We start from the raw sequence: 27,956 nt of genomic DNA on the forward strand, positions 1-27,956 counted from the left end.
CTAGCTGCCTGTAGATACATAACCTTTCTGAATGCTTGCTTGTGATGGAAACTGTTCACTGTGTTTTGCAGGTGCTTCTGAACTTTCAGCTTCGTCTCGCTCTCTCCTTGCCTCTGATTTCTCTTCCATTTTCTTATGAGACTTGCTTTTTCTCAAATGCAATTTTTCTCTTTCTTGTCTCTCTTTTGCACCTTCAGGTTGCTAAAAGGCAGGGGAAGAAATAGCAGGGGATTAAAAGAGACTCCTACAAGAATTAAAAAAACCTCATTATTTTATTTCACTAAGTAAGAAAATGTCCCATTAACCTGCCTCACCAAGATCAGCTTTACCATGATGGGCTCAAATTCGAGGCCCAAGCCAGTCACCCTAAAGCTCAGCAAAAAGCAACACACTCAAATACTTTGATTTTACTCTGTATATGATAGGAGGGTCACAGCCTCACTGGACTTGAAGAAGAGAGCAGACAAGAGGGAGAAAGAGTGAGGAGGGGCTCTGAGATTTCAGCCCAGACTCCATGTTTGTTTCATGTGATCCATCTTTACATCCCTGAAGGCTGCTCAGTGCTTGCTACAAAGACTTTGCTGAAAACAAGGTCTGAACACATTTATATGAGAAAAGCAATATGCAGGGAAGCAGATGAATTACCTTTCCCATGCTGTTCACCTGTCTGATCATGGTGGTTTGAATTGCACCCACCGAGCTCTGAATGCAAATAAAATGCTCCATTTGAAGACACAGGTTTAAGCCCACATTTCCTTTCAGATCTCTGACCTATTCCTCACTTCTTTGAGATTCACAACTCCTTCACATCTTCCAAACTACAATTTTGACTGAGGGAATGGCAACAACTTGGTCTGCTTGAAAAACAGATTAAAATAATTAAAGCCATAATTAACACATTGTGCTCATTATACCTAATCATACATCAACTACACACTCACAGACTTTCTAGCCACAGGCATTTTTGAGAAATTATAAATGATAAACCAGAGAACCACTGGTGAATGCTGGCACATGAGGCAATGTAAATTTCCAAATGAAAACAATTGAATAGTTCCTGAAGAGGAAAAAGAAGATTAGGGAATGCACTTGAAATTTTGACCATGGTGTAACAGTGCTATCATCATCATAATTCTGCATATTCTTAGACGATTGGTCATGCAAGGACTATAAGTAAGGGACTGATCATGTAATTATGCTGCCTATTGAAAAGAAATTTTTCCCCCTCTTTTGCTGTGCAAAGAGAGTTGAAAATTACTTTTTCATCCAAATTGTCAGTGCCAAGAACCTGGAACAAAAGGAGTCTTCCTTCTATGGTTATTTGATGCTAATGTCAGGTGTTATTCAAGCACAGCTTTTTGAATGGAGTGACAACTTGATATGGTCTTCCCGATACTTAAAAGTGAGTTAGGATTTATTACCCTTTCTTCCATTGCATGATACAGCAGATACTATGTATCATAATAAAAATATAATAAAGTCAAGACAAAAAGTTGTTATTGGCTATTTCATCAACGCACACCAGACAAAATGCTCATGGCTCTGGACAGAATGATGGGGAGAAGGATGAAATGGGCAGAGAATCCCCTGCTGCCTGCATGCCCTTTCGATGAAAATATGTTCTGCTACTTACAGCAATAGCTGCTGCTGCATCTGTGTGGTGACACTGCAGAAACCAGATGGATGGAGTCCTGAGGGGGAAATGAGAAGCCTCCCAAACACTGCAGTGTCTGGCAGTATTACAGATAACTCCACATAGGTTAAGTCAGGTCAGCAGCAGTGAAAAAATGAGCTGGGTCTTGCAGCAGAAGTGAAGCAAACCTGGGTTTGTATTGTCATGTTTTCTGGCCACAGCCATAGAAAACTCTGAAAACATTGCCACATGAGCCAGTGTGGTGTCTCATTTTGAGGATAAACATTCCTGAATAAGCCTAGACAGTAACACCATATCAAAAATCCTCACACTGATGATACAACTTTAACCTGGTTTGTGCTACTTGTAGTAATTTGAGACCACATAATGTGAGAAATTGCAATTGGAGTTTATTTCTGCACTTCCCCCAGCAAAGTCACAGCAATTACGCAAGGGATGAAGCTGACTTGGTTGGTTGGGCTTTTTTTCTTCCATAGTGATCTTATTACCTACCAAAGAAGCTGAGCGCTTGCTTTTGAGATGCAATTGCTTTCCAAAGGACTCTGCAAATTCCTGAAAGGAGTTTGATCTTGTCTCTGGACATGAGCTGTCTGCTGAAGGTGTTTGGCTTGCCTTCCTGTGGCAGTGGCATTTGACATCTTGGTCTTCTTGAAATTCCTTGGAGCCCCTGAGGTGGCCTGAAGATGAGCCTTTGGCAGAAGCATGAAGTCGTGATGTATGGAGGGAGGAAAGCTTGGCCTGAAAAATAAAAGGTCTTTGTTGACTATTGAATAGTAAAGCAGAACACACAAGGCAGATTTTTTTCTGCCACAGACACTCTCCCAAACAGTGGTGCAAAGTGAAGGACCTTCCCCAGAATTCTGTATCTTTCTTTTTTAAGTGTAGGAGAATCACACTGCCAATAACTTGCTTTCTAGAGGCAGCAGCAGCAGAATTTCCTATTATTCCTGGGTTTGAGGATATAAGTTTTGGCACACAATGAACATTTCAAATGTAAAGTGTGGTGGGTCCTATTGAAACAGAGATTTTTGGAGTTAAGTTAACAAAATGAATTAAGCATTTATAATTTAGCTTGTAGAGTTATGTATTGAATTTTAACCTTTTACTTAAGAAACCTCTGCCTGGTACAAAGGGCATAAGAAAATGCAAATTTCTGAAGCTTCCTGCATAAAGAACAATACCAGAAGAGGCAAAGAACCCAGATAAAGAAGCTCCTCTGTCTCCAAGCCTATCAAGACTGACAGACGTACTCAGATAAGCACCAAAAGCGCATGCGCAGAGAGGAAAAGTTCAAAAGTTCAGCCATGAGGAAGACCACAGTCTTCAGCCTCAGGACCACCGAGAGACCCCCGTACAACCACCACAGCAAACCACTTGTGCCCAGAAGGGCGTGGACTTATTTAGCATGAGAGGCGAGGACAGGTGGGGCCAGGGGTTGAATATGCATGAAAAAGTTGTGCAATGTATTACATATGGAACATCTTTGGGAATAAAGGAGTGGGTCAGACTGAGGCTCGGGGCACAAGTTTTGGAGAGCTATCTTGCTTGTGCCGGGCACTGACATACATACTCATTTCATAACTACCCCAGGTTATGGAGTCTATCTATTTATTCCGCGTATCGCTTCACTATTAGAGTTCACTGATACTAAAAGGAACTGGGACTCCTTGTAACCTCAAAAATTCAGGCCTTGCACCTGGCTGCAGTTTCTAGGCAGGACTCTCAAAAAGCATTACCAGCCTTTTGTGGCCAGATGAGTCAGGTAAGAGGTTTGACCCACAGTGCTCCAGGTCTTATCAGCTATTTGAGTTTAGAGTGAGACAGCAACCATTTCTCACCCAGTTCTGTCAAGTTTTCAGCGCGGTCTACATGCAGACAAGATGCTTTATTGCCCAGATTTGAATTTTCTGCTGGTTCCTTGGGCACATTTGTCTTGAACTAATGAAGAAGCACTTTCAGGGTATTGAGAGACATATCCCTACTAAAGAAGTAGTAGGAAACAGACTTCTACAATTATATTTGCAGGGCTGAAGTGGAGAGAGAGTAGATAGTTGTTTAGTTTCTATGTGATTCAGTTTTCTGAGGCCTGGAATGCTGATAAAAGCTATTGATCTGCATCATCTGTGTTTAATTGAATGTCTGCAAAGGAGATTAAACTGATACAGAACTGCTGTGTCCTGTGGAGTCATGAATTGGTGGTTTTAGAAAGGGACAGACCTGTAGAAGAGAGGCATGAGAAGGACACCACACAGAGCTGGCGATACCCCAAACCCTGCCAGCTGTTGATGATTTTCAGGATGAGTAGCTGAACACAGATAAGATGGAGATGGTGAAAAGTGTGAGAAATGGGAGGTACTGAAAATTACACTCCTGTAGGTGTCAGATTAAAGCACTCCAGGCACCCAGCTGCTGGCATACATTTTTGAATGCATATATGTTTTGGACATTATGAGAAATTTATTCACAGAAAGGATGACTAGACATTGGAATGGACTGTCCAGGGAGGTGGTGAAGTCACTGTCCCTAAAGGTGTTTAAGGAAAGATAGGACATGGCACTTGGTGCCATGGTCTAGTTGACACGGTGGTGGATTGGTTAAAGGTTAGAGTCAATGATCTCTGGGGTCTTTTCCAACCTAATTGATTCTGTGACTCTCTGTTTTGTATAAGCCTGGTGCTAAGCCTTCAGCTACTAAAGTAACCCTGAGAAGTTCACCTGGCTTTGAGGGAGCTGTGATTAGTTATAACAAAGGAAGGTTTATCCCACCAGTTCTACAATGCTTTCTGTTATATGTAACAGGTATAATTCGCGCCATTTTTTTGCATGATATATATATAATATTAAATAGTTGTTAGAATGTACCCTTTGGCATTAGAAGCCCCCCTTCTCAGGCAAAACCAGGTGTGTGTTGAAACCTGATTTACAAGCAAAGGGATGTGGCTCGCCAGGAGATGGGCCTTATCTGAGGCGATATGGAGACACCCAGGTGCTGATCATCGCGTGAATGACCCGAGATGGACATCAGGAACATCCCCCCCGGGCCAATACATGTGAATACTGTGTTCCCGTAAATTTCATCAAGAGTTTAAAGGACACCGGACTTCGAATTGTTCTGCCTTGTTGCCGAGAAGGAAATCTCATCAACTTATGGGACTTTGAATGAAACAAAGGACTGAATGCCAAAATCCTGGGTTCAGGCAAAATTTTCCCTATAAAAATCGCTTGTACCAGGATGGTGGTGTGGGAGCATAGAGTGAAACCTCTGCTGAGGCTGATCTCTGTGTCTTGCACCCAGCGCCGATCCCGAGCTCGGCACTGTCCTTTTCCTTGTGGCTGGCTAAGTTAGATCTCTATTGCTAAAATAAATTTTTTTATTTTTTTTAATTTGGCTGGATCATTTTTCATTTATAACAATCTTGGTGACCCTGATGTGATCCGGTTTGGTGTATCCAGGGGGTTCCCTATCCTCGATCTGGGTGGCGCCTCGCTGAGTTCAGCGGCCGGACGGGAAGGAGGAATCCCACGGAACCAACCAGATTACGAAAAGCCACAAAAGCCACGGTAAGGAAAAAAAAAGGTGGGCCCAGAGCTCTCAGAATTTGGAGCCTAAGTCTCAGAGGCTGCAGCAGAAATTTTTTTCACTCATAAAATCAATGTGCACGAAGAATCCACGTGGGAAAAGGAGCCATAAGTATCGCGTGGTTGAGTGAGGTATGAGTGGGTGTGTGTGTGAGATGTGACTTCGTCACGGGGCGAGAGAGGGCTCCAATAAACCGCAGTTTCACTATCCCGCGAGGGAAGTGGTCAGCTACAGGGGAAGCAAAAGAACTCGGGTACACTCACAACACGCATACGACCTGAAACTCGGGGGAGTTACGGGGATCCACTCACAGACAAGTCAGGGGAGGGAAGGTACGTTCTTGTGGGTTCGAGAAATTGGTAAACCTCACCAACTTCTGGACTCGGGGAGTCCAGGGAAACAGGTAAAAGAGAGCTCACCCTTCTTCCAACTGAAAACCCACAGAGCGGTTCACTGTGCGGCTACTAAGCTGGCAAGGCTCAGTCGGGGACAGACCGGTTTAAACATTTGGTAAGACTCGGTCCGAGACAGGACTAGAGTATACATTTAGCACGCAAGTAACTGACTTCTTGGAACGGCTTGCGGACACCGACTTGGAAACACGGTAAGGAAAAACTTTAAACATGGGACAAAGGAACAGTAAAGTCCAGGGGAGAACTCAAGAGAAGAGTTCTAAATCCAAAAAAGGTAAGAACTTATAATCAGGGAAAAATAAATAGGGAGGAGGGAAAAAGGACGGGTTGCCCGAAATTCCGAGGGAAAGTCCCCTGGGCTGGATGTTAGAACACTGGGAAGACTGCACCTTGAGGCGGAGGAAGTCCAAAGAAAAAATGATACACTACTGTGTAGAGGTATGGGGAAACAGGGAAATTGGAAAATTCCTATACTGGCCCATTTTTGGTACCTTTGAAAGTAAGTTTTGCCAAGCACTCTCTGAACACTTATATGAAGAAGAGGAGTGGGATGATGAGGAGCTGGGGTATGCCAAGCTGTGGGAATATGCTAGCGTGCGGCTGTTCCCTATTAAGACCTCCGGCAGCAAGGTAAGTTCAGGTAAAACTTGGGAACCCCTGGAAAACCTACCACCCCCATACCAAGTTCCTCCATCACAAGCACAGGTCCCGGCTGCCCCACCAACAGCACCTCCAGCTCAGTCTGCATCGCCACCTAATGCCCAAATACTGGCTGCAGACGCACTGGGACCTTCTCAACACCCCCTCCCCACACAACATGGGGACACACACACACAGCCGCTTCACACTGGGGAAAACTCATCTTCTCCCGCCAGTAGAACTCGGTGTAAAGCAAGGAGAGGAAATACGGATGATAGTGATGATGAAAGGGACAGACCTAATCTATACCCTTTAAGGGAAGTCCCAACCGCCCCCGGAGTCATCGGATTTGTAAACGTTCCCATCAATATGGGGGATGTAAGGGCTTTTAAAAAGGAGATGGGGAAACTAATGGATGACCCATTGGGGATGGCGGAGAGGTTGGATGAATTCTTGGGAAATAGTATATACTCATACGATGATACCTCAGCCATATTAAGATCCTTGTTTAATGCAGAGGAACGAGATATGATAAGGCAGGCTGCCATCAAGGATTGGGAATTCAGAAACCCCCAGGGAGGGAGCGGGGTGGAGAAGTGGCCAGAACAAAGACCATCATGGAACGCTTAGGCGGAGGAGGATCGGGCCAAAATGATCGGACTAAGAAACATGGTAATACAAGGTATCTGGGGAGCAGTCCCCAAAGGACAAAATATTAGTAAAGCACTAGGGGAGTGTCAAGGGAAGGATGAAACTCCCACAGAATGGTTGGAAAGGCTCAGGAAGAGCCTTCAAATGTACTCAGGTACTGATCCCGAATCCCCTGTAGGGGGAATCCTTTTAAAAACACAATTCGTTGCAAAATCATGTGAGGACATTCGGAGAAAATTGGAGAAAATAGATAATTGGCAAGAGAAAAGCCTGCAAGAATTGTTAAAAGAAGTGCAAAAGGTATATATGAGGAGGGATGAGGAGAAACAAAAGATACAAGCCAAGGTGTTGGTAGCAGCAGTCAGGGAAGCAAACAAACAAGAGCAAGTCCAGACAATGGGAAAGCTGGCACAGGCTCGAAAGCCCCAGGGAAAGCCGGGAGCTACACAAAGGAAGGACAAACAGGTAAATGCCCCTGAATGCTTTTACTGTAAGAAAAGAGGACACCTCAAGAGGGACTGTAAAGATGAAAGGGATGAGGGATGAAAGATGAAATGATTTTTCAGGAGGATTAGAGGTATCAGGGGCTCTATAATTTGGGGTCGCGAACATCTGGAAAGCCCTTGATAAAATTAAAGGTTGGACCCCAAAAGCAGGAGTTGATTTTTTTGGTTGATTCAGGAGCAGAAAGAACCACAGTCCGGCAACTACCTCCTGGGTGCACAAAAGGTAAGGATTCTATGACTGTAACTGGGGCAAAAGGGGAACCCTTTCAAGTCCCTGTCTTGAGGGATGTAGAAATAGAATCTGAGAATAAAATCTGTGTGGGGGACATCTTATTAGTAGAAGAAACAGAATACAATTTACTGGGAAGAGACCTGATTGTAATGCTAGGAATAAGCATAATTACGAAGGACTCAAGACTCATGGTAAGTTTATATAAGCTGACCACCGAGGATGAGGAAAAGATTGATCCCAGGGTTTGGCACACTCCGGGGGAAGCTGGAAAATTAAACATGGAACCAATCCATATCAAAATTGAGAGACCAGAAGATCCCATAAGGATCAAACAATATCCCATCCCTTTAGAGGGAAGAAAGGGATTGAAACCAATAATTGAGGATTTAATCAAGAGAGGCACATTAGAACCTTGCATGTCAAGACATAATACACCAATCCTGGCAGTTCAGAAACCGGATGGTAGTTACCGATTGGTACAAGATTTAAGAGCAGTAAATCTAAGAACAAAAACCTTATTTCCCACGGTCTCTAATCCATATACTTTATTGAATAATATCTCCCCGGAAGATATATGGTACAGTGTGATCGGCTTGAAAGACGCCTTCTGGACTTGCCCCTAGCCGAGGGGAGCCGGGATTTCTTTGCCTTCCAATGGGAGGACCCAGACACACAAAGAAAACAGCAATTGAGGTGGACTTCCCTCCCTCAAGGGTTTGTGGATTCACCTAATCTTTTTGGTCAAGCCCTTGAAAAACTGCTTAGTGAATTTGTGCCAATTCCTGGGACCAAACTGTTACAATATGTAGATGATTTATTGGTAGCTGGTTCTAATGAAGAGGAGGTACGAATGGGAACTATAGCTTTATTGAATTTTCTGGGAAAACGGGGGTTGAAGGTATCAAAGTCCAAATTACAATTCACGGAGCCCGAAGTGAAATACTTAGGGCACTGGTTAACAAAAGGGAAAAAGAAATTAGATCCAGAGCGGGTGGCTGGAATAATTGCACTGCCTCCCCCGAAAACAAAAAGGGAGGTTAGGCAGTTGCTGGGACTTTTGGGTTATTGTAGGCAATGGATTGAAGGATACAGTGAAAAGGTAATGTTTCTCTATGACAAACTTACCACGGATAGGCTCAAATGGACCGAACAAGATGAAGAAGGCTTCAGGGAATTAAAGGAGACCCTTATGGCAGCCCCTGTATTGAGTCTCCCTGATATAAAAAGGCCCTTTCAGCTTTTTGTAGATGTTAGCAATCATACTGCCCATGGAGTTCTAACTCAGGACTGCGCAGGGGCCAAGAAACCAGTCGGATACCTATCCAAGCTCCTGGATCCTGTCAGCAGGGGGTGGCCCACTTGCTTACAAGCAATTGTGGCCGTGGCAATATTGGTAGAAGAAGCCAAAAAGGTAACATTCGGGGCTTCATTGACCATCTACTCCCCCCACAATGTAAGGAGCATTTTACAGCAAAAAGCTGACAAGTGGCTGACAGACGCTAGGCTTCTGAAATACGAAGCCATTTTAATTCATTCCCACGACTTGGAGCTAAAAACCACCCTGGCACAAAACCCGGCCCAATTCCTATTTGGGGATGCTCCAGGTGACCTGTCTCATGATTGTGTTGAGATGGTGGAGCTACAAACCAAAATAAGACCGGATTTAGAGAAAGAAGAGCTCGAGGAAGGGGAAAAATGGTTTGTGGACGGTTCTGCAAGGGTAATAGAAGGCAAAAGAAAGTCGGGATATGCGGTCATTGATGGGCAAATGGGAAAAGTGATAGAGTCCGGGCCCCTGAATGCAGGATGGTTGGCTCAAGCCTGTGAGCTATATGCCATATACAGGGCATTGTTGGGACTTGAAGGGAAAAAGGGGACGATTTTCACTGATTCCAAATACGCATTTGGGGTAGTACATACCTTTGGGAAAATTTGGGAAGAAAGGGGACTGCTAAATACCTGGGGAAAGGGGCTAATTCATGAAGAAATAATTAAACAAATATTAAAAGCTATCAGAGGGCCAAAGGCAGTTACTGTAGTCCATGTAAAAGGACACCAAGCCGGGATGCACTTCCAAACTCGGGGGAACAACTTAACCAACAAAGAGGCAAAAAGTGCAGCTTTGTTAAAGGTAAGTATCCCGGAAGTTGAAAGGGAGGAAACCCAGGAACCGCCCCCTCAACCCTCCAAAAAGGAGATAGAAGATTATCAGAAGATTGGGGGGCGTCTGGAAGGAGGTAAGTGGAAGTTGCCAGACGGGAGGGAATTATTATCGAAAGAATACACTAGGAAGATTCTAAGGAGATTACACCAACAAACACACTGGGGGGGCCCAAGCACTAGCTGAGCAATTCCTGAGATTCTTTGGCTGTAAAGGGATATATGAACTGGCTAAGCAAGAGGTACAGGGGTGCATAATCTGCAAAAAAATAAATAGGACAAACTCCCGGAAACTAACACTGGGGAGTCGCCCAGCAGCTTACCAACCTTTTGAAAGAATCCAGGTAGATTTCACTGATCTACCTAAGGTCGGGAGATACAAATTTTTACTAGTCATAGTAGACAAACTAACCCACTGGGTGGAGGCTTTTCCAAGCTCCAGGGCTACAGCCTAGACAGTATCAAAGTTCTTATTGGAGGAAATTATACCTCGATACAGGTTAGCAAGCTACATTGATTCGGACCAAGGAACACATTTTACTTCAAAAATTATTAAGCAATTGGCAGATACCTTAGGTATCAGATGGGATTATCACACCCCATGGCACCCTCAGAGTTCTGGGCAAGTGGAAAGGATGAATCAAATATTAAAGGCCCAACTAGCCAAACTAATGTTAGAAACAAAAATGTCATGGATAAAATATCTCCCATTTGCCTTATTAAACATAAGAACTATGCCTCATTCCGAAACGGGGCTTTCACCTTTTGAAATGTTATATGGGATGCCTTATACTCATGGTATGCCTGTAGGGCATCTGAAATTAGAGGATGGGCAAATGCAACCATACCTGATAACATTAAATAAGAATCTCGAGGAATTGTGAAAGCAGGGTGTAATCATGCAGCACAGCCCCCTTGGCTTCTCGATACATAAGATACAGCCTGGAGACAGGGTTCTCATAAAAACATGGAAGGAAGTTCCACTATCCTCTCATTGGGAGGGACCCTATATCGTCCTTTTAACTACAGACACTGCTATACGCACTGCAGAGAAGGGGTGGACACACGCATCAAGGGTGAAGAAAATTGACCTTCAGGACTGAGCCCTGGAGTGGAAAGTCACCTCCTCCCCTGGAGATTTGAAGATAACTTTGCGCCGGCCTAGTAAATGACCGAGAGTAACTTGGTCAGATGTTCTGTACCAGATTGTAACTGTTACCCCTTTGCATGTTTCATTTGCGAATACTGTTATAAGAAGTGGGTTGTTCACTGTCGGAGAGGAATAAGACGTAGTGGGCTGTGTGCAAAGTGCTTTAAACAAGAACAAAACCTGACTAGCCATTTTCTGGTATTGGCCACCAGGCTGAGACTAATTCAATTGGATTCAATAATTTGGTTTCGTCTATATCAGAACGGCTTGAGGGGGAAATTACAAACAAAAGCTAAAATCATTACTGTTGAGTGCCGTAGGTTGAACAAGGTACCCTGCAGTGCAGATCCTGTTGAATTACGCTGGTGGGGCACCTTTAAGCGAAGGTATGCAGCTCGGTCTTGGTACGAAACCACTGACGAAGATTCCTGCTGCCAAGAAGATGGTCTACCCTGCCGCTGGAGGCACCCCAGTGGGCGCAGGGAACGGCAGAGGAATCCTAGCAGTGGGAGTAATCCTGATGAGCCTGAGTCTAGCCACATGCCTCAGTAACCTTCCTAACCCTGAAACAGGGGAATCCGGTGGCAGGTACCCAGGAGGTCCAGTGCCCCTGACCCCATGGAACTGCAGTAAGGGTAAGCCTAATAAACCTTGTTCTAAAATTAACACTCAACAGGGGGCATATAAATTCAAGGAAAAATTAAAATACCTCAAAAATGGACAGTCAGCACATAAACTGCACCAAAGGAGCCCAGGGGAAATTTCCATCCCAGCCTGTAGCAAATGTAATCGTACTGTATGGATTGGTGGGAAGCAAGAGTCAGTTTTTGTTGCTTATTTTCAAGGTAATTCACTGTGTTATAACCCTGATGAACTAGGTATGTGTATGATGGGGGAAAAACTTACTGGGTGGGAAATAACCTGAAGTATGAAAATACTAAAAACTGAGCCAATTATCCTGGACCTTTTAGAGGACCAGGACAACAGGGTTTGTTTACAGTATGACAAGATATTCTGCTTCACAAAGGACAAAGAGGGAATGGACCAAGAAAATAGGATGAAACAGGTAATGCAAGAGGTAAAAAGACAGGAGGCTGAAATGAGAAAAAAGAGGGTGGAACAGGAAAGATTGAAAACTATAAGTGAGCAATATGACCAATTGGAAAAACAATACACAAAATGGGGATTACCTGCTTCAGATCAGAATCTATTTGTGGATCTGATGCAGGAAATTGCCACGGAAATAGGGTTGTCGAATTGCTGGATCTGTGGGGGGCTAAAATCTGCTGAGAAATGGCCTTGGAAGGGCGAGGGTTTGACTCCTGAACAACTACTGAAGTGGAAGGCTGACTTGACCCCCAAAATAATTCAAAGACCAGAGGGGTGGGTGTTGGATAAACGGGTAATTGGAACTTTCTGTCTCAGCAGAGAAGGTAGAGAATACTCAGAAGTTGTAGGCTACACTCCGTGCATATCCACTTTAACCATTAACTCTACCAGCAAAATTAAGACCTGGCAGCCCGAAAACCCTACTGGGTAATGGAGCCAGGAGAAAAAGGATAAGTGTGAATGGAGTGATAAAATCGGGCTTTGCTGGAACAAAAGCCCTGGAGCCAACCCATACCAGTCAATCAGCGAGTTAAGTAAGTACTGGGATGAACCAGAGAACATAAGGAATAGATGGAAAGCACCAAATGGGTTGTACTGGATCTGTGGGAAAAAGGCCTACAGCAAGTTACCTCAACGCTAGAAGGGATCCTGCACGGTAGGACTAATCAGACCTGTTTTCTTCACTTTACCCAGGTCAGAAAGCAACTCACTGGGGGCCCCCTTGTATGAATCCCTAAATCGGGAGAGGAGAAGCTTAAAGGAAAAATTCCCTCTCATTGGTGGGGGACAAACTTGGGGGGAAGACGAATGGCCCACTGAAAGAATTATTGAATACTATGGTCCAGCAACGTGGGCACAGGATGGGTCATGGGGATATAGGACCCCCATCTATTTGCTGAACTGCTTAATAAGACTGCAGGCTGTGGTAGAGATCGTATCCAATCACACCTCAGATGCCCTCGAATTATTACCCAAGCAACACTCTCAGATGAGGGCCTTTGTATACCAAAACAGGATAGCCCTCGATTACTTACTAGCCGAGGAAAGTGGTGTCTGTGGGAAATTTAACGAATCTCAGTGTTGTGTGGAGATAGATGATTACGGGGAGACTATTAGAGACCTGGCCACAGAGATTAAACGAGTAGCCCACGTCCCAGTACAAAAGTGGAACTCCCTGCTCCAGTCATCGTGGTGGGACCATTTGTTTGATGGGGCCTGGTGGAAAAAGGTAATTTTCTTCATTTCATGCTCGGTGGCACGGGTCATATTCCTACCTTGTCTCATCCCGTTTCATAAGGCTCATACAATCAGTAGTACAGGGGATGCAGATGGCAGCATTACCCACAGATCCAGAATCCGCTCTAAGAAAAACGAACCAGGTATCAAAACTGATGACACTAGAAGAGGAGACACCACATAGCAGGGCAGCTGAAGCCCTAGCCAGATTCAAAAAACAAATAAAGGGAAGAGAACAGATACACAAATACTGTTATGAACAGTTTCCAGCTGTTCCCCAGAGACGCGGGCAGGGCTTCCCTAGTTCCCATGGCAACACTAAAAGAAAACTACTAACTCTAGCTAAGTACCGATATTGAAATGCTAATTAGCTAATTGCTCTGTTTGTTTTCTCTAAACTACCTGGGGACAACCGGCCTCCCACCCCTCCACGCTGCCACTCTGAGACTAACATGCAAATAGAAACCCCTTAGGATCATGGGAGTATTTTTAGGAGGAAAAAAGAATATAAATCAAAACCTGAACACAGTAGAGGAGTCTAGGCAAATGCCCTAGCTGAGGAAGAGGGAAACACATCCCCTGATTGACTTTTAACTGTCGCCATCACCTAAGAAGGAACAGACTATATTAGGCTCTGAGAAGCAGGGCGATAGAGAGACAAAGAGCCCTGGTGCTGCCACCACGGAAGGAACGGGGACAGCTGTTGTTCTGGACTTCAGCAACAGACTCTGCACACCACGCCTCCTCATCCTTGGGCCACCAGTGTGCCACAATGAAAGGAGAAAGGACAGCTGCTGCTCGGGACTCCAGTGACAGACTCTGCACGTCTCCTTCCTTTCGGCTGCCTGGGAAAGCTACGACCGCGGGGGCGAGCTCTGTGTCGAGCCCCCTGCCCAGCTGATCTTTTTAATAAAGAGCTGAACATTAATAAAGGTATTAGCCCTGTTCATTTCAATATGGGGGCTCGTCCAGGATAGCCACGCCCAAAGAGGACCCCCGGACAGCTGGACAGCTCGACCACCTGCTTTGAGGGACCCTCGGGAGTCGCTGGCTACCTTCGGACCCTAGGATCAGCGTGAGACAAGCAATGCAGAGGAGAGTCGGACTGGTAAGAAAAACCGGGAGACGAGCGAATGAGTGAGTGAGTGAGACGGGGGCTGGCAGCTCGGACCCCCGAAGTGAGAGGGACCCGCTAGTACCGCGTTTCTGGACTCCTGCGAAGGGGCCGGCCGGGAACAGGGGGAAGCGAGTGGAATAGAGGAGCGACTGAGGCGTCTCCTTAGAAGTAAAGCAGGCCCTCCTCCGAGCATGTGGAGGTGCCCTATGGGCAAAGTAAGTCCCTGGCAATCAGGGCAAGGGGAATATCCCCAGCAGGGCAGGTGGGATGTGGAGGTCCTAGAGGACATGTCCCCGGCGCCGGCAGGATGGCATAGGACGGCAGGTGGGATGTCCCTGGCAGGTAGGGCGGGGTGTCCTAGCAGGCAGGAGTGGCATGTACCTGGCAGGTAGAGGGCATGTACCTGGCAGACAGAGAGCATGTCCCCGACAGGCAAAAGGCATGTCCCCGCCAGGCAGGACAGGACAACAGGGCAGGTGGGATGTCCAAGCAGGCAGGAGCGTCATGTCCCCACCGGGCAGAGGGCATGTCCCCGCCAGGCAGGAGAGGATAACAGGGCATGTAGGGCGGGATGTCCTAGCAAGCAGGAGCAGCAAGTCCCGCCAGGCAGAGGGCATGTCCCCAGCAGGCAGGACAGGATAACAAGGCAGGTAGGATGTCCATGGCAGGCATGGATGGAGGTCCCCGTCAGAGCAGATGGGGGAATGTCCCTGGAAGGCAGGGCAGGATGTCCCCGTCAGAGCAGGCACTAACCCGAGTAAGCAGAAAGGCAGGAAGGCAAGCAAGCTAAGCATAGTAGGAGAATCAGGCAAGGGTGCTTGGTCGGAGTTCGAGTGTAAGGCTCAGCAGGACGTTCGACCTTACCTCGGCAGGGAGACCAAGCTTCCCAAGCCTAGTAGGAGAGTCAGGCAAGGGGGCTTGGCCGGAGTTCGAGTGTAAGGCTCGGCAGGACGTTCGACCTTACCTCGGCAGGGAGACCAAGCTTCCCAAGCCTAGTAGGGTCAGGCAAGGGGGCTTGGCCGGAGTTCGAGTGTAAGGCTCGGCAGGACGTTCGACCTTACCTCGGCAGGGAGACCAAGCTTCCCAAGCCTAGTAGGGTCAGGCAAGGGGGCTTGGCCGGAGTTCGAGTGTAAGGCTCGGCAGGACGTTCGACCTTACCTCGGCAGGGAGACCAAGCTTCCCAAGCCTAGTAGGGTGAGGCAAGGGGGCTTGGCCAGAGTTCGAGTGTAAGGCTCGGCAGGACGTTCGACCTTACCTCGGCAGGGAGACCAAGCTTCCCAAGCCTAGTAGAGTCAGGCAAGGGGGCTTGGCCGGAGTTCGAGTGTAAGGCTCGGCAGGATGTTCGACCTTACCTCGGCAGAGAGACCAAGCTTCCCAAGCCTAGTAGGGTCAGGCAAGGGGGCTTGGCCGGAGTTCAAGTGTAAGGCTCGGCAGGACGTTCGACCTTACCTCGGCAGGGAGACCAAGCTTCCCAAGCCTAGTAGGAGAGTCAGGCAAGGGGGCTTGGGCGGAGTTCGAGTGTAAGGCTCGGCAGGACGTTCGACCTTACCTCGGCAGGGAGACCAAGCTTCCCAAGCCTAGTAGGAGAGTCAGGCAAGGGGGCTTGGGCGGAGTTCGAGTGTAAGGCTCGGCAGGACGTTTGACCTTACCTCGGCAGGGAGACCAAGCTTCCCAAGCCTAGTAGGAGAGTCAGGCAAGGGGGCTTGGCCGGAGTTCGAGTGTAAGGCTCGGCAGGATGTTCGACCTTACCTCGGCAGGGAGACCAAGCTTCCCAAGCCTAGTAGGAGAGTCAGGCAAGGGGGCTTGGCCGGAGTTCGAGTGTAAGGCTCGGCAGGACGTTCGACCTTACCTCGGCAGGGAGACCAAGCTTCCCAAGCCTAGTAGGGTCAGGCAAGGGGGCTTGGCCGGAGTTCGAGTGTAAGGCTCGGCAGGACGTTCGACCTTACCTCGGCAGGGAGACCAAGCTTCCCAAGCCTAGTAGGGTCAGGCAAGGGGGCTTGGCCGGAGTTCGAGTGTAAGGCTCGGCAGGACGTTCGACCTTACCTCGGTAGGGAGACCAAGCTTCCCAAGCCTAGTAAGAAGGTTAGGCAAAAGGACAAGTAAGAGTTTGGGCAGGACTTAGCAGGGGTACAAGCCTAGAAAGTCCATCAAGAAGTTCAAAACTTAGGCCAAAGAGAAAAAGAACAGAAGATAATAGATGAGAGTGTGACTAGTGATTGTCCTGGCCAAGAGACCATGTAAAGTGCCAAGAGGGTAGGACCAAGAGTGGGAATTTAGTTAAAAGAGATTAAGTTTAGTCCAGTGATTCAAAATACTAAGTTGTGGGAATGGAGCTTTAGTTGCCTGTTACTATATTCCATTTTACATAGATACACCATTTAAAGTATTTTCTTTCCCTTTCTTTCTGAGGCCTGATAATGGGAAGAGGTTATAGTAAAGGAGCAGATCCTTCCAAAGAGAAAGCCAAGAGGATTCCCCCTAACAGCCCCTTAGGGCAATTGTTAGACCAATGGGATTCTCTGGAAGCCATGAAGGGTCTAAACAAGAGTAAGATGATACATTACAGTATAGGAAGTATGGCTGAAGTTAGAATTACAGGGAGAGTGGCCGTGGTATGGAACCCAAGATCAGTGGATGTGTAATCAGTTAAACCAACACCAAAAAAACCACAAAAAAACAAAAGAAAAAAACAAACAAACAAACAAACAAAAAAAAAAAAAAAAAACAAAAAAAAACAACCCAAAAAAACCCAAAAAAAACCAAAAAAACCCCAAAAAAACCCAAAAACTGAGAGGGCCTTGATAGAGAACAACTATCTCATGCAGCTTGCTGGCTGGAGAATTCTATAAATAATGAGACTGTGAGAATATGCAAGTTACAAAGAAATAGAGAGGAAGACAAAGGGAATAGAGAGGGGGAGACTAGAAAAATAAAGGAATGGGACCCCCTCGATTGCCTGTCCCCTTCTGCTCCTGTTACTTCCCCAACAGTTTCCCCAGTTGGTCCTTCAGCCCCTCCTATTGAGTCCGTGATTCCTTTCCCCCATTTTCCCACCTCTGTTTCATCGTCCCTTCCCTTAGTTTCCTCAACCATCTGCCCAACTCCCTCTTCCCCTTCTCCAGCTGGAGTTTCCTTGCCTCCTCCCACTTGGGAGCTGAAGCCACCCTTGCCCAGGGTTGGTTCATCACCTGGCATGCCCCCTGGCCTCCAGTGTCTGTCTCCACTACTATTTCCCTGCCTGGTTTCTTAGAAAAAGGGCCGTATTGTAGCACCCGATCCAAAGCACCAAGGGTGGAGGGGCTCTTTACCTTTAGAGGGGTTCCTATGGGTAGAGCAGCTGGGGGAGTTAGGTTTGTGGATGCACCTTTGGCAGCTTCCGAAGTCCGGGGATTTGGGAAAAAGCTAAGAAATTTAGTGGAAGACCCCGTTGGAATATCTAGCCAGTTGGACCAATTTCTAGGGCTGAGTATTTGTACCTGGGGAGACCTGAGCTATTCTAAGCATTCTGTTCTTTCTAAGAAAGGTCCAGATGATCTGAGCAGCAGGGGTGAAGATATGGGAAAGAGAGGGTGGATTGGGGCCCCCAGGGAGCCAGGGGATGCCCTTGGTGGACCCCAACTGGAGTCCCAGCCAACAAGAAGGTAGGCAAAACATGAGAGACTATAGGTCCCTCATGATAAGAGGGATCAAAGAGTATCCCTAGGGGAAGCAACACGAAATTGGCCTTTGATGGTACTCAGGAGAAGGATGAGACCCCGGCAATTTGGCTTAACCAACTAAAACGAAATTTCCAGTTATATTCAAATATAGACCCAGATAGCCCAGAGGGTCAAGTCCTCTTAAAGGTCTAGTTTGCCACCAAATCCTGACCCGATATTAGACAAAAACCAGAAAAGATAGAGGACTGGCAAGCAAAGAACATCAATGAGTTGCTCAAAGAAGCCCTAAGAATGTATTTAAGTGGGAAAGTAATCGCAGCAGCAGCAGCTATCCTGATAAAAGAAGCCCAAAAATTGATCCTGCAAGGGAAAATTAAAGTACAAACATATACTAGTGATCGTAGATCACCTCACTCACTGGGTGGAGGCTTTCCCAACCAAAAAGGAAACTGCAGGAAGTTGCAAGAATATCTTAGAAAACATCATACCACGATATGGGCTAGTCAATAACATTGACTTGGACCAAGGTCCACATTTTGTCGCTCAAACTTTACATCAAGTAACAAAAGCCCTGGGGATAAGATGGAGGTTGCACACCCCATGGCATCCTCAAAGCTCTAGAAGGGTGGAAAGGATGAATAGAACTCTTAAAAATGTGTTAACTAAATTAATTGAAGAAACAAAGATGAATTGGCTCAGGTGTTTACCTCTCGCTCTCTTGCGCATCAGAACCAGACCTTGGTGTGACACAGGGGTCACTCCCTATGAAATAATGTTTGGACTCCCTTTTTTTTTTTAATCACCCCTTTCAGTACAGCAGATTATCTGGAAGGGGAGGCAGCAACTCAGAAATATTTAGAGGTCATAGGAAAATCCCTAGAAGGCCTCCGAAAGAAGGGGTATCTCTCCCAAACTTCCCCTCTGGATGCCAATGCCCACATCAGTCCTGGGGATTGGGTGTTGATAAAGTCCTGGTACACTACCACTCCATTAACCCCCAAATTTGAATGACCTTTCCAGGTACTACTCACCACACACACTGCGGTATGGACCCAAGAAAAAGGCTAGACCCACGTCACCAGAGTTAAAGGACCAGTGCCACCCCAGACGCCAGACCAGACCCAACAGTGTCACCCGCCTCCTCTTGTGCATGGACAGTAATTAAGAAACCAGAGGACTTAAAATTAACTTTAAAGAAGACTTGCTAGAGGCTGATATACAGTAAGGTGTTAATAACTGTTTCTGAGTTAAAGTACCATAGAAAAGGTTTAAGTACTTGGTAATTGTTTAATAAGACTAAGTGTCCTTTAGCCAAAGGAGTTACCTAAAAAAAACTTGGTTTCTAAAGAACACTAGAATTACCCTCAGGCCTGAGTAAAAGCATACAAATGCCAAAAGAAGTTAGCCCTCAAAAGCCAAAGACTGTAAGTTGATGCGGGCTTAAGCCCGATCAAAGAAATAGAGGAGGGATTTGTTATGAACAGTTTCCAGGTGTTCCCCAGAGACGCGGGCAGGGCTTCCCTAGTTCCCATGGCAACACTAAAAGAAAACTACTAACTCTAGCTAAGTACCGATATTGAAATGCTAATTAGCTAATTGCTCTGTTTGTTTTCTCTAAACTACCTGGGGACAACCGGCCTCCCACCCCTCCACGCTGCCACTCTGAGACTAACATGCAAATAGAAACCCCTTAGGATCATGGGAGTATTTTTAGGAGGAAAAAAGAATATAAATCAAAACCTGAACACAGTAGAGGAGTCTAGGCAAATGCCCTAGCTGAGGAAGAGGGAAACACATCCCCTGATTGACTTTTAACTGTCGCCATCACCTAAGAAGGAACAGACTATATTAGGCTCTGAGAAGCAGGGCGATAGAGAGACAAAGAGCCCTGGTGCTGCCACCATGGAAGGAGCGGAGACAGCTGTTGTTCTGGACTTCAGCAACAGACTCTGCGCACCACGCCTCCTCATCCTCGGGCCACTGGTGTGCCACAAGGAAAGGAGAAAGGACAGCTGCTACTCGGGACTCCAGTGACAGACTCTGCACGCCTCCTTCCTTTCAGCTGCCTGGGAAAGCTACGACTGTGGGGGCGAGCTCTGCGTCGAGCCCCCTGCCCAGCTGATCTTTTTAATAAAGAGCTGAACATTAATAAAGGCATTAGCCCTGTTCATTTCACTACCACGAAATTCCAGGAGAGGACTTGAACATGGGGAAGTAAGGAAAGAATATATATATCAAACTCGTTATAGGCTCTGTAACTGTAAGCTAAAATAAAAACTATAGAGAGTAGTAGAAATAATAAGTAGGGCACAAATTAAAGGGTTAATATAAAAGGTGAATATAAAAGGTGGGGGATTGTTATATGTAACAGGTATAATTCGCGCCATTTTTTTGCATGATATATATATATATAATATTGAATAGTTGTTAGAATGTACCCTTTGGCATTAGAAGCCCCCCTTCTCAGGCAAAACCAGGTGTGTGTTGAAACCTGATTTACAAGCAAAGGGATGTGGCTCGCCAGGAGATGGGCCTTATCTGAGGCGATATGGAGACACCCAGGTGCTGATCATCGCGTGAACGACCCGAGATGGACATCAAGAACATCCCCCCCGGGCCAATACATGTGAATACTGTGTTCCCGTAAATTTCATCAAGAGTTTAAAGGACACCGGACTTCGAATTGTTCTGCCTTGTTGCCGAGAAGGAAATCTCATCAACTTATGGGACTTTGAATGAAACAAAGGACTGAATGCCAAAATCCTGGGTTCAGGCAAAATTTTCCCTATAAAAATCGCTTGTACCAGGATGGTGGTGTGGGAGCATAGAGTGAAACCTCTGCTGAGGCTGATCTCTGTGTCTTGCACCCAGCGCCGATCCCGAGCTCGGCACTGTCCTTTTCCTTGTGGCTGGCTAAGTTAGATCTCTATTGCTAAAATAATTTTTTTTTTTTTTTTTTTTTTTTAAATTTGGCTGGATCATTTTTCATTTATAACACTTTCTAAGAAAATCCAGTAGAAAACCCTACACTCAGCGCAGGGTTTGTGGTGTGTGTGTTGGTTGTTTTGTTATTTTAACAAACGGTAAAATTAAACCAACTGGGTATAGTGTTCACATGAATCCACAAACCTTGGACTGCAAGGGACCTGAAATACATCCTGCGCACAACTTCATTCGCTCTGGATGCTACTATAAGTGTATTGGCACAACAGGGACCAATGCAGCCTTTCTCTGAATAGAGAGGCTGTGCATTCATATGGCTGCAGGTACGTCGCATTAGACAGGCTTGATGAGAGATGCTGAAAATAATAAATCTCACACCTGACAGAAGTACCTAATATTTGAAGAGTGTTTGCAAAATACCTGGTACTGGTTCAATTTTTTTTCTCCAGGCATAAGCTTACTATGTCCAGTATTATGGACTGCCTCTGAGAGTAGTGTTAATGATTTTTGCCATATTATTTTTACTTTGGTTTCAAACCAGTCAATACAGCTGTAAGTTCTGTAAAGTCTTGTATTGTATTGTTACTTTAGAAAGCATCAAAGCAATTGCATTGTGCTTGAGGGACAGGAGCACACATGCCATGCCAGGCTCAACAAGCTAAATGTCTTCCCTGTCATTTTAATAGCATCAACATATATTCTTTCCTGGAAATAAAAATTGTCTCAAAAATAACTGGTATCTGTTCCTAGAGGGTTTGGGAAAAAAAAAACAAACCAAAGGACAACAGCTAAAATGGGGGACTGGATTCCATCAGTCTTGTTTTGCAAAGACTGTGTTTTCTTTTACTAAGACATTTCTCTTTAATTTCCCTTCACAGATAGAATTACAGTTAAGGTCTTAACAAAAGGACTGCAGTTTACCTACTGATATGGCAGCAATGGTCCAGAAAAGGGACAAGCTTTCCTCTGAAATGCCCATCTGCCTCAGTGGGCCAAGGGTAAAGCTACACAGACAGGTCTATGCAAATATATTACTGTGACTGTGCTTTCTCTCACAGTGCCTTTGCATGATACATTAAATTCTCCACTATCAAAATGGGGATTTTTTGCCAGTGCTGAGAAAGCCAAAAGCACCAAGGGATCTCAGGGATTGTTACTTATTCCCATTATTACTCCTTTTTTCTGTGTTGGTTAAAGGCCATTCATGTTCAGTGTGTCTATTTACAAAGCAGATAATCTTCTGCTAATAGCCCATCTGAAACAAACAAAAATACGTCACACAACAAAAATTGCTGTCAGTATAATTTGCCTTATCTCTTTCTCAGTTTCTGTTCTAGACAAGTTAATTGTTTACATCTTTTGGGCTTGATCTGAGAGCTTGCACAGCTGTCAGTAAGAACATTAATCTTCAGTGTGTCAGCACAAGTGTTCATTGTTTGCTGAAGTTTACACAATGACCCGAGTATTTTAGGGATATTTTGGAACATCTGACGTTCAGGTGCTCTCCCATGGCTTCATTTCCTTCTGAGAAGCTTACAGACAAGCATATATTTCTTAAAAATGTTTTGGTCTGGTCTTCAATTGGTCTATAGTAACAATATTGTGGTAGATGTTCAGTTTAAATTCAGTTTAAATTAAATGTCAGTAACTTCCACAGCAGTCATTTGTTCTGCTCCTACTCTCAGTCACTCTTAGCAATTTTCTCCTGTGAGCATTAATGTCTATTTGAAGGTGGATACATGTACAGGGTTGTAAGCTTCTTATCAGTTCTCCTTTGTCTCAAATATTTTCCTTACAACAAAATGTCTGGGAGGTAAGATGTGTTCTGAATCTAAATGATGTAGGATAACTAGAATGTGTCAAGGAAAGTCATAGCTGGAGGCTGCAAAAAGGGTATCACAGTTAATTTGTCTAAAGTTTCCCAGGGGAACAAGTTAAATAAAGGAGATGGAAACAGCTGACTTAATTATCCCTGGTCAGTTTTTACATTCAGTGTTGGCCCACAGCAACATACAGAGCTCCAAGCTTTCCAGGACAGTGGGTTACACGTTGTTTTAGCCTGACAGATTGGAGTTACTTGTTTTAGCCTGACTTGCAAATGATCCAGTGAAGGATGAATATTATTTTGTGTTCCCCTCTGCAAAGTGTGAATGACAATAGCAAAAGCATTTTGCAAAGCTCATTTCAGTAGTGTTTGTGAGGTATACCAAGATATTGGGGGGGGGTGGGGAATGAAAACTGTTGTTAGTTTGGGAGTTATTCTTCAAATCTTTGTCCATATTTAGGATGAGGGCTGTACCACAATAGGATACCACAGGAGTTTATTTTTGTCTTAAAGGTGGGAGCAGTGGCTTGAATGTCTCACTACAGCACAGGAAAAACTACAAAGACCAACACAGCAGTTTGGAGCTGAAAGTGATTTTTCCAGCAGAGCCACCTTTTGTGCTATCCTGAGAGCACTTTGCTTTGTAGCACCAAAAGGCTCATGGTGCTGAAGCAGTTCCCATGGGCAGGACTGCTCTGCTGCTGATGCCCTGAATACCAGCCTTGGATATGAGACCAAATGCGCTGGCAGTGCTCTTTTGGCAGTATCATTGTACCTGCACAAGGAGCTTTTTCCAACAGCTGTGTCAGAACTTGCTGACTTGATTTTCATCTAGACAGTGGAGTTATCTCAATTTTCAATGTTGAGACAGAAGGAAGGGTACACTGTGGCCTGCTGTGGAGGTATTAGCTTTCAGAAGAGATGCATTCTGATCTCAGTCATTATTCCTCCTAATAATTAGCACTGTTCTGATAAAATGAAGACAATATTTAAATAACAGTACCAGTGTTTTGAATCTTACAACAGTTATAATTTGCAATAATTAATCTCACAGTAGTTATAATTTGGAGTAACTGTGCAAAAACCACACATCCAGGTGCAATAGCTCTCAAGTTACTGCTCTCAACAAGGAGATACTTTCTGGAGGTATTTCCAAGGCATCAGTAGAACCCATTTGTTTAACTTCTGGCTTTGGCTAGGAAACACATACTACTGCTCTTTACTACCAACTACTCAACTTCCAAATCAAGAGTTCATTTCAAAATATATCCTCAAATTATAAAATCCCCAGACAAATCTTCCTGTCTCATTCCTCCAGTCAACATCTGGCACTGAGAAATAAAGCAGTTAAAATTTACATTCTCTATATGAAACCAGTGGAGCAAGACAAATTTGTGTGAAGCATTAATGTAAAGGTCAGACATAATTAAGTATACACAATAGCTTTAGCTTGTTAAACAGTAACATCAAAAAGTCATAGTCTTTCTGTCAGCTAATTTAATCTAAATTCTAGGTATGGATTCAGGGATGCAAATAGCATCAGCTATTTGAATAGCTATTAGCTAACTATTTAAATAGCTTTTGAACAAACTGAATATAAGGACATGCTAATATGGACACAAATATACAAAATGTGTTCAGTACCTTGCTGAATGGAAAGAGATTTAAAGTACATTCTTACACTCCAGTTTCTCTTGAGGCCAAAAGAAATCACATATGCATGTATCTTAAGTGAAAAAAAGTAAAATACAGTAAAATTAATTAACCTCCTTCCCCTCCCATTAATAAATGTTATGTATTCAGCATTTTGATGGAATACAGCAGCAAAGCTCTAACTCAGAGCCTGTCTTGCAATCTGTGGATGAGGTGAAATATAAGAGTAAATAACAAATATGGCTGATCAGACCAGAAGTTATGGATGAAGGTTATCTCTCCAGCACATGAATTCAAAGAGGGAGGAAGTGGTTTTGGACTCGTTGGTTTTTCTTAGCCAATTTTTTTTTTGGAAATGAAAAATCCCACAGCTTAGAACCTGACAGCTACAGAGGAGAAGAACTTGCAGAGTGGAAACATAGAATGGCACAAAAAAAAAAAGTTTGGAAAAGATTAGCTGCTCCTCCCCAGTATATTAGCATTTGCTTCATTGCAGCCATAATGATCTAAGGATATAAGTAAAAAATAGTTTGTAACAAAACATAGTATCTTTGTTAAGACAACTGATGTAGTTGGAAAAAAAGGAGACAGGTTTGGACCACCTAAACGTTCTTTTAAAAGCTGAAATTAAAGCAACAATCTTTGAATAAAGTGAAGACTATGAACAGTTTTCAGTTTAACCTAATTTTGATAATCACTTAGACAGTTGTGAGCTGCCTTCTGCACATGAACCTGCCCCTTTCCCGACTGTTTTAAGAATAAAGAATGTACTTCTATGGTAAAATCTTACTTCGCCATTTAGTAAGCTTTGTTATGTGTTGTATCATTGTTTTCAGAGTCAGATGTTTTAAAACAGGAAGGACTGCATCCTCTAGGTTAAAATAGAAGTTACACTTACCTGAAAACAGGTAAGTCCCAAAGGGTAAAGGGTAAAACTTCTTGGAGACAATATAGTTGCATAATTAGGTCCAAATCCTTTTAATACATATGGAATTATACAGTTTTCCATGTGAGAACAGACTTGTTACAGGCAGGTGCAAAATGTTTTGATGTCTGCCAGGTTGTGCTGAGCAGCCAGAACAACACTGTAATACATAGTTAGGCAGCTATTACACACTTCTCCTTACATTTCTGGTCCTATCATCACTCTTCTTGGCATTTGCCAGTTTTCTGTATTCCAAGACCCCAGAGGCTAGACCCTGTCAGACAGCTAAGCTCAAAAAGCAACTAGCAGCTGCCAGCAGGAACTGAATTTACTTGGCAAGGTGTCCCATACTCCTCATACATCCCTGGGGCTGTGCCTCTGGGGATGGAGCTTATATTTATACATACACCACGTGCACACAGAGAAAGCTGCACACAGCTCTTACCGGTAGGGATGCTCTCCTTTCACTACAGAGCTGTGGCTGACGTTTCTTGTGGCCTCTGTCTTCTTTCTCCTCATCAATCAAGTTGTGGCCCCAGAAGCTGCTCATCCATTTTGCAAAGAAAATATCGTCATCCTCATCATATTCCATGTACAGTTGCTCCAGACTTGGGGGGGTCTCCCAGCCAGACAAGACAAAGCAAGGTCAAATTCCACCACCAAGCCAGTAGCTTCACACTGTTCTGACAACAAGAGGAAGCAGACACAGAATTTCAACCACTCTTTCTGCAATCCCTCCCCAAAACCTGTCCCACTGCAGCCCCAGGCACTGTCTAAACATAAAGTCAGCCCTTTCTCATCTCTTTTCAACAAGGTTTCCTTTAACCTTTCCATTGCAGTGATGTCCAATATGACACTGCTGCAGGGGGTGGGTGGCAGGGCTGCGGCTGCTCCCTGTGTTGCCGCTGAGTGCCCCAGCTGTCAATACCAATGCAGAATTGCCCACAGTTACATGCCTGCGGGGGGCAGACCCAAAGTAGGCTTGCGATGTTTGAGAAGCAGAATTGACATATTGATGTTGGTCAGAAACTGGCACAACTGCTTGCAGAGACCTAGCTGGCTCTGTGGGAGGGAGCACAAATGGCCCACTCTTCCCCTGCTGCTCTCTCTCTCCTGACTTCTGTTGCATCTGCTCTTCCTTCAGTATTTCAGAAATGTCATCTGCCTAGGTGGAAACCCTTCCTGAAGCAACTGCTCATTCATTTCTGGGTTATGACAGACAGTGCAATCTTGCAGGTGCTGCTTTTCACCTGAGTAATTTCATCTGTCACATCAGGAGTATGGGAGGCCCTGCCTCACTTGAACGTACTCAGGGTAAAAATGTGCTGGCTCTTCCTCACCAGCCATACAGGTGTGTAAGCCATACAGGCCTCACCTATACCACAGAACAAAACAGGGCCAGGGAATGACTTCTGGCCCTCAGACTGAGTGTCTAAACTGACCACATGTACCCTATGTGGTGGTTGTGCTGAGGGTCTCCTTGAGGCTCTGTACTCTAATTACTGCATTGTGGCTGTAATACTTGGTTGTCATTTTTGTGTCTCCTTTATTTCAAAATCTCTCATATAGCACAAAAACTGCTGTGGCCCATGAAACTGTTGTCTGCATGGTATGAAACTGGAAGATGTGTTAATGTGCTTTGGGGCCTGGCAGGAGGACAATGAGGGCTCTAAGGCTGTAGAGCCTGTTGGGATGGGGTTGGAAGACTGCATGGGAGGAAGGACCCAAATCTAACCCTAATCTTCTTACTGGAAGCAAACCTTGGAGTGTGCTGGTGTTCTTCTGGTGCCCAGGCATTGATGTGGAGATGCTGGTTGGTCTTGGCCAGAAATATGCCAAAAGACTTGCTGGTAATTTGACATTACAAAGAATCAGTGGTCCAGCACTAAACCTTTTCCCCAGCACAAACCTTTTCCCCTACAAATGAGATGTAGCTACAAAACTCCAGTTTCATTCATGGGGGTGTAGGTGTGAAGTGTAAGTACAGTGTGGGACTGTTCATTCTCAACAATACAGGTGAGGGGAATGGTTGGTCATGGATGTCTATGTGCCCAATTTTACCTTGACCAGGGCAGGAAAGAGTGTGGTTAGCGGAAGGACCTGAGTATTAGGATGTGCAGATGGCATCTCCTCAGATGTTCTGTATGAGAGCTAGGGGACGCAACCACGCCTGCAGCAGCCTGGACAGGAGCAAGAAGAATACCTGCAAAACAGAAAACACCTGAAGTAATGAAAAGGATGTGTAGGCTGATTTTCTAGGTGGAGAAAGACACTCCTGGCCATATTCAAACAGCCTGAATTTGACTTACATCCTGGAGGCCACCCATCTGTACAGGCAAGGCACATCTGAAGGCCTACAGGAAGCATGATGTGGGTGGAATTGAGGCTGCCAATAGCAGGAAGCTATTGACCTGTTGGATATATATTTTCTGTTGTGAGGTGACAGGGAGAACAGGGAGAGGGGCTGTCCCACAGCTTTGTCAAAATATGCCTACAAAAATAGT

The 27,956-nt window shown here is 45.0% G+C and overlaps 1 protein-coding gene across 1 annotated transcript; it reads right to left on the bottom strand.

The window, feature by feature from the left end:
* On the bottom strand, positions 1 to 26,091 carry LNP1 (leukemia NUP98 fusion partner 1). The gene is made up of 3 exons (XM_053970844.1): positions 25,898 to 26,091; positions 2,147 to 2,392; positions 1 to 201 (listed from the first exon to the last, which is right to left on the bottom strand). Exons 1-3 carry the CDS (start codon positions 26,042 to 26,044, stop codon positions 1 to 3), a joined length of 594 nt encoding a protein of 197 aa, XP_053826819.1. The 5' UTR covers positions 26,045 to 26,091.
* Between the last annotated feature and the right edge of the window lie 1,865 nt (positions 26,092 to 27,956).

The sequence above is a fragment of the Vidua macroura genome, chromosome 2 (assembly GCF_024509145.1).
Source record: "Vidua macroura isolate BioBank_ID:100142 chromosome 2, ASM2450914v1, whole genome shotgun sequence".
NCBI classification, from domain to species: domain Eukaryota; kingdom Metazoa; phylum Chordata; class Aves; order Passeriformes; family Viduidae; genus Vidua; species Vidua macroura.

Bases quoted from the DNA above. Each gene is read 5' to 3' on its own strand.
- LNP1 (XM_053970844.1), bottom strand. From the start codon at position 26,044: ATGGAATATGATGAGGATGACGATATTTTCTTTGCAAAATGGATGAGC. The intron at 2,393-25,897 runs GTAAGAGCTGTG...TTTATTTTTCAG, and splicing joins AAAGGAGAGCATCCCTACCG to GCCAAGCTTTCCTCCCTCCA. The intron at 202-2,146 runs GTAGGTAATAAG...CCTGCCTTTTAG, and splicing joins GCAAGCGCTCAGCTTCTTTG to CAACCTGAAGGTGCAAAAGA.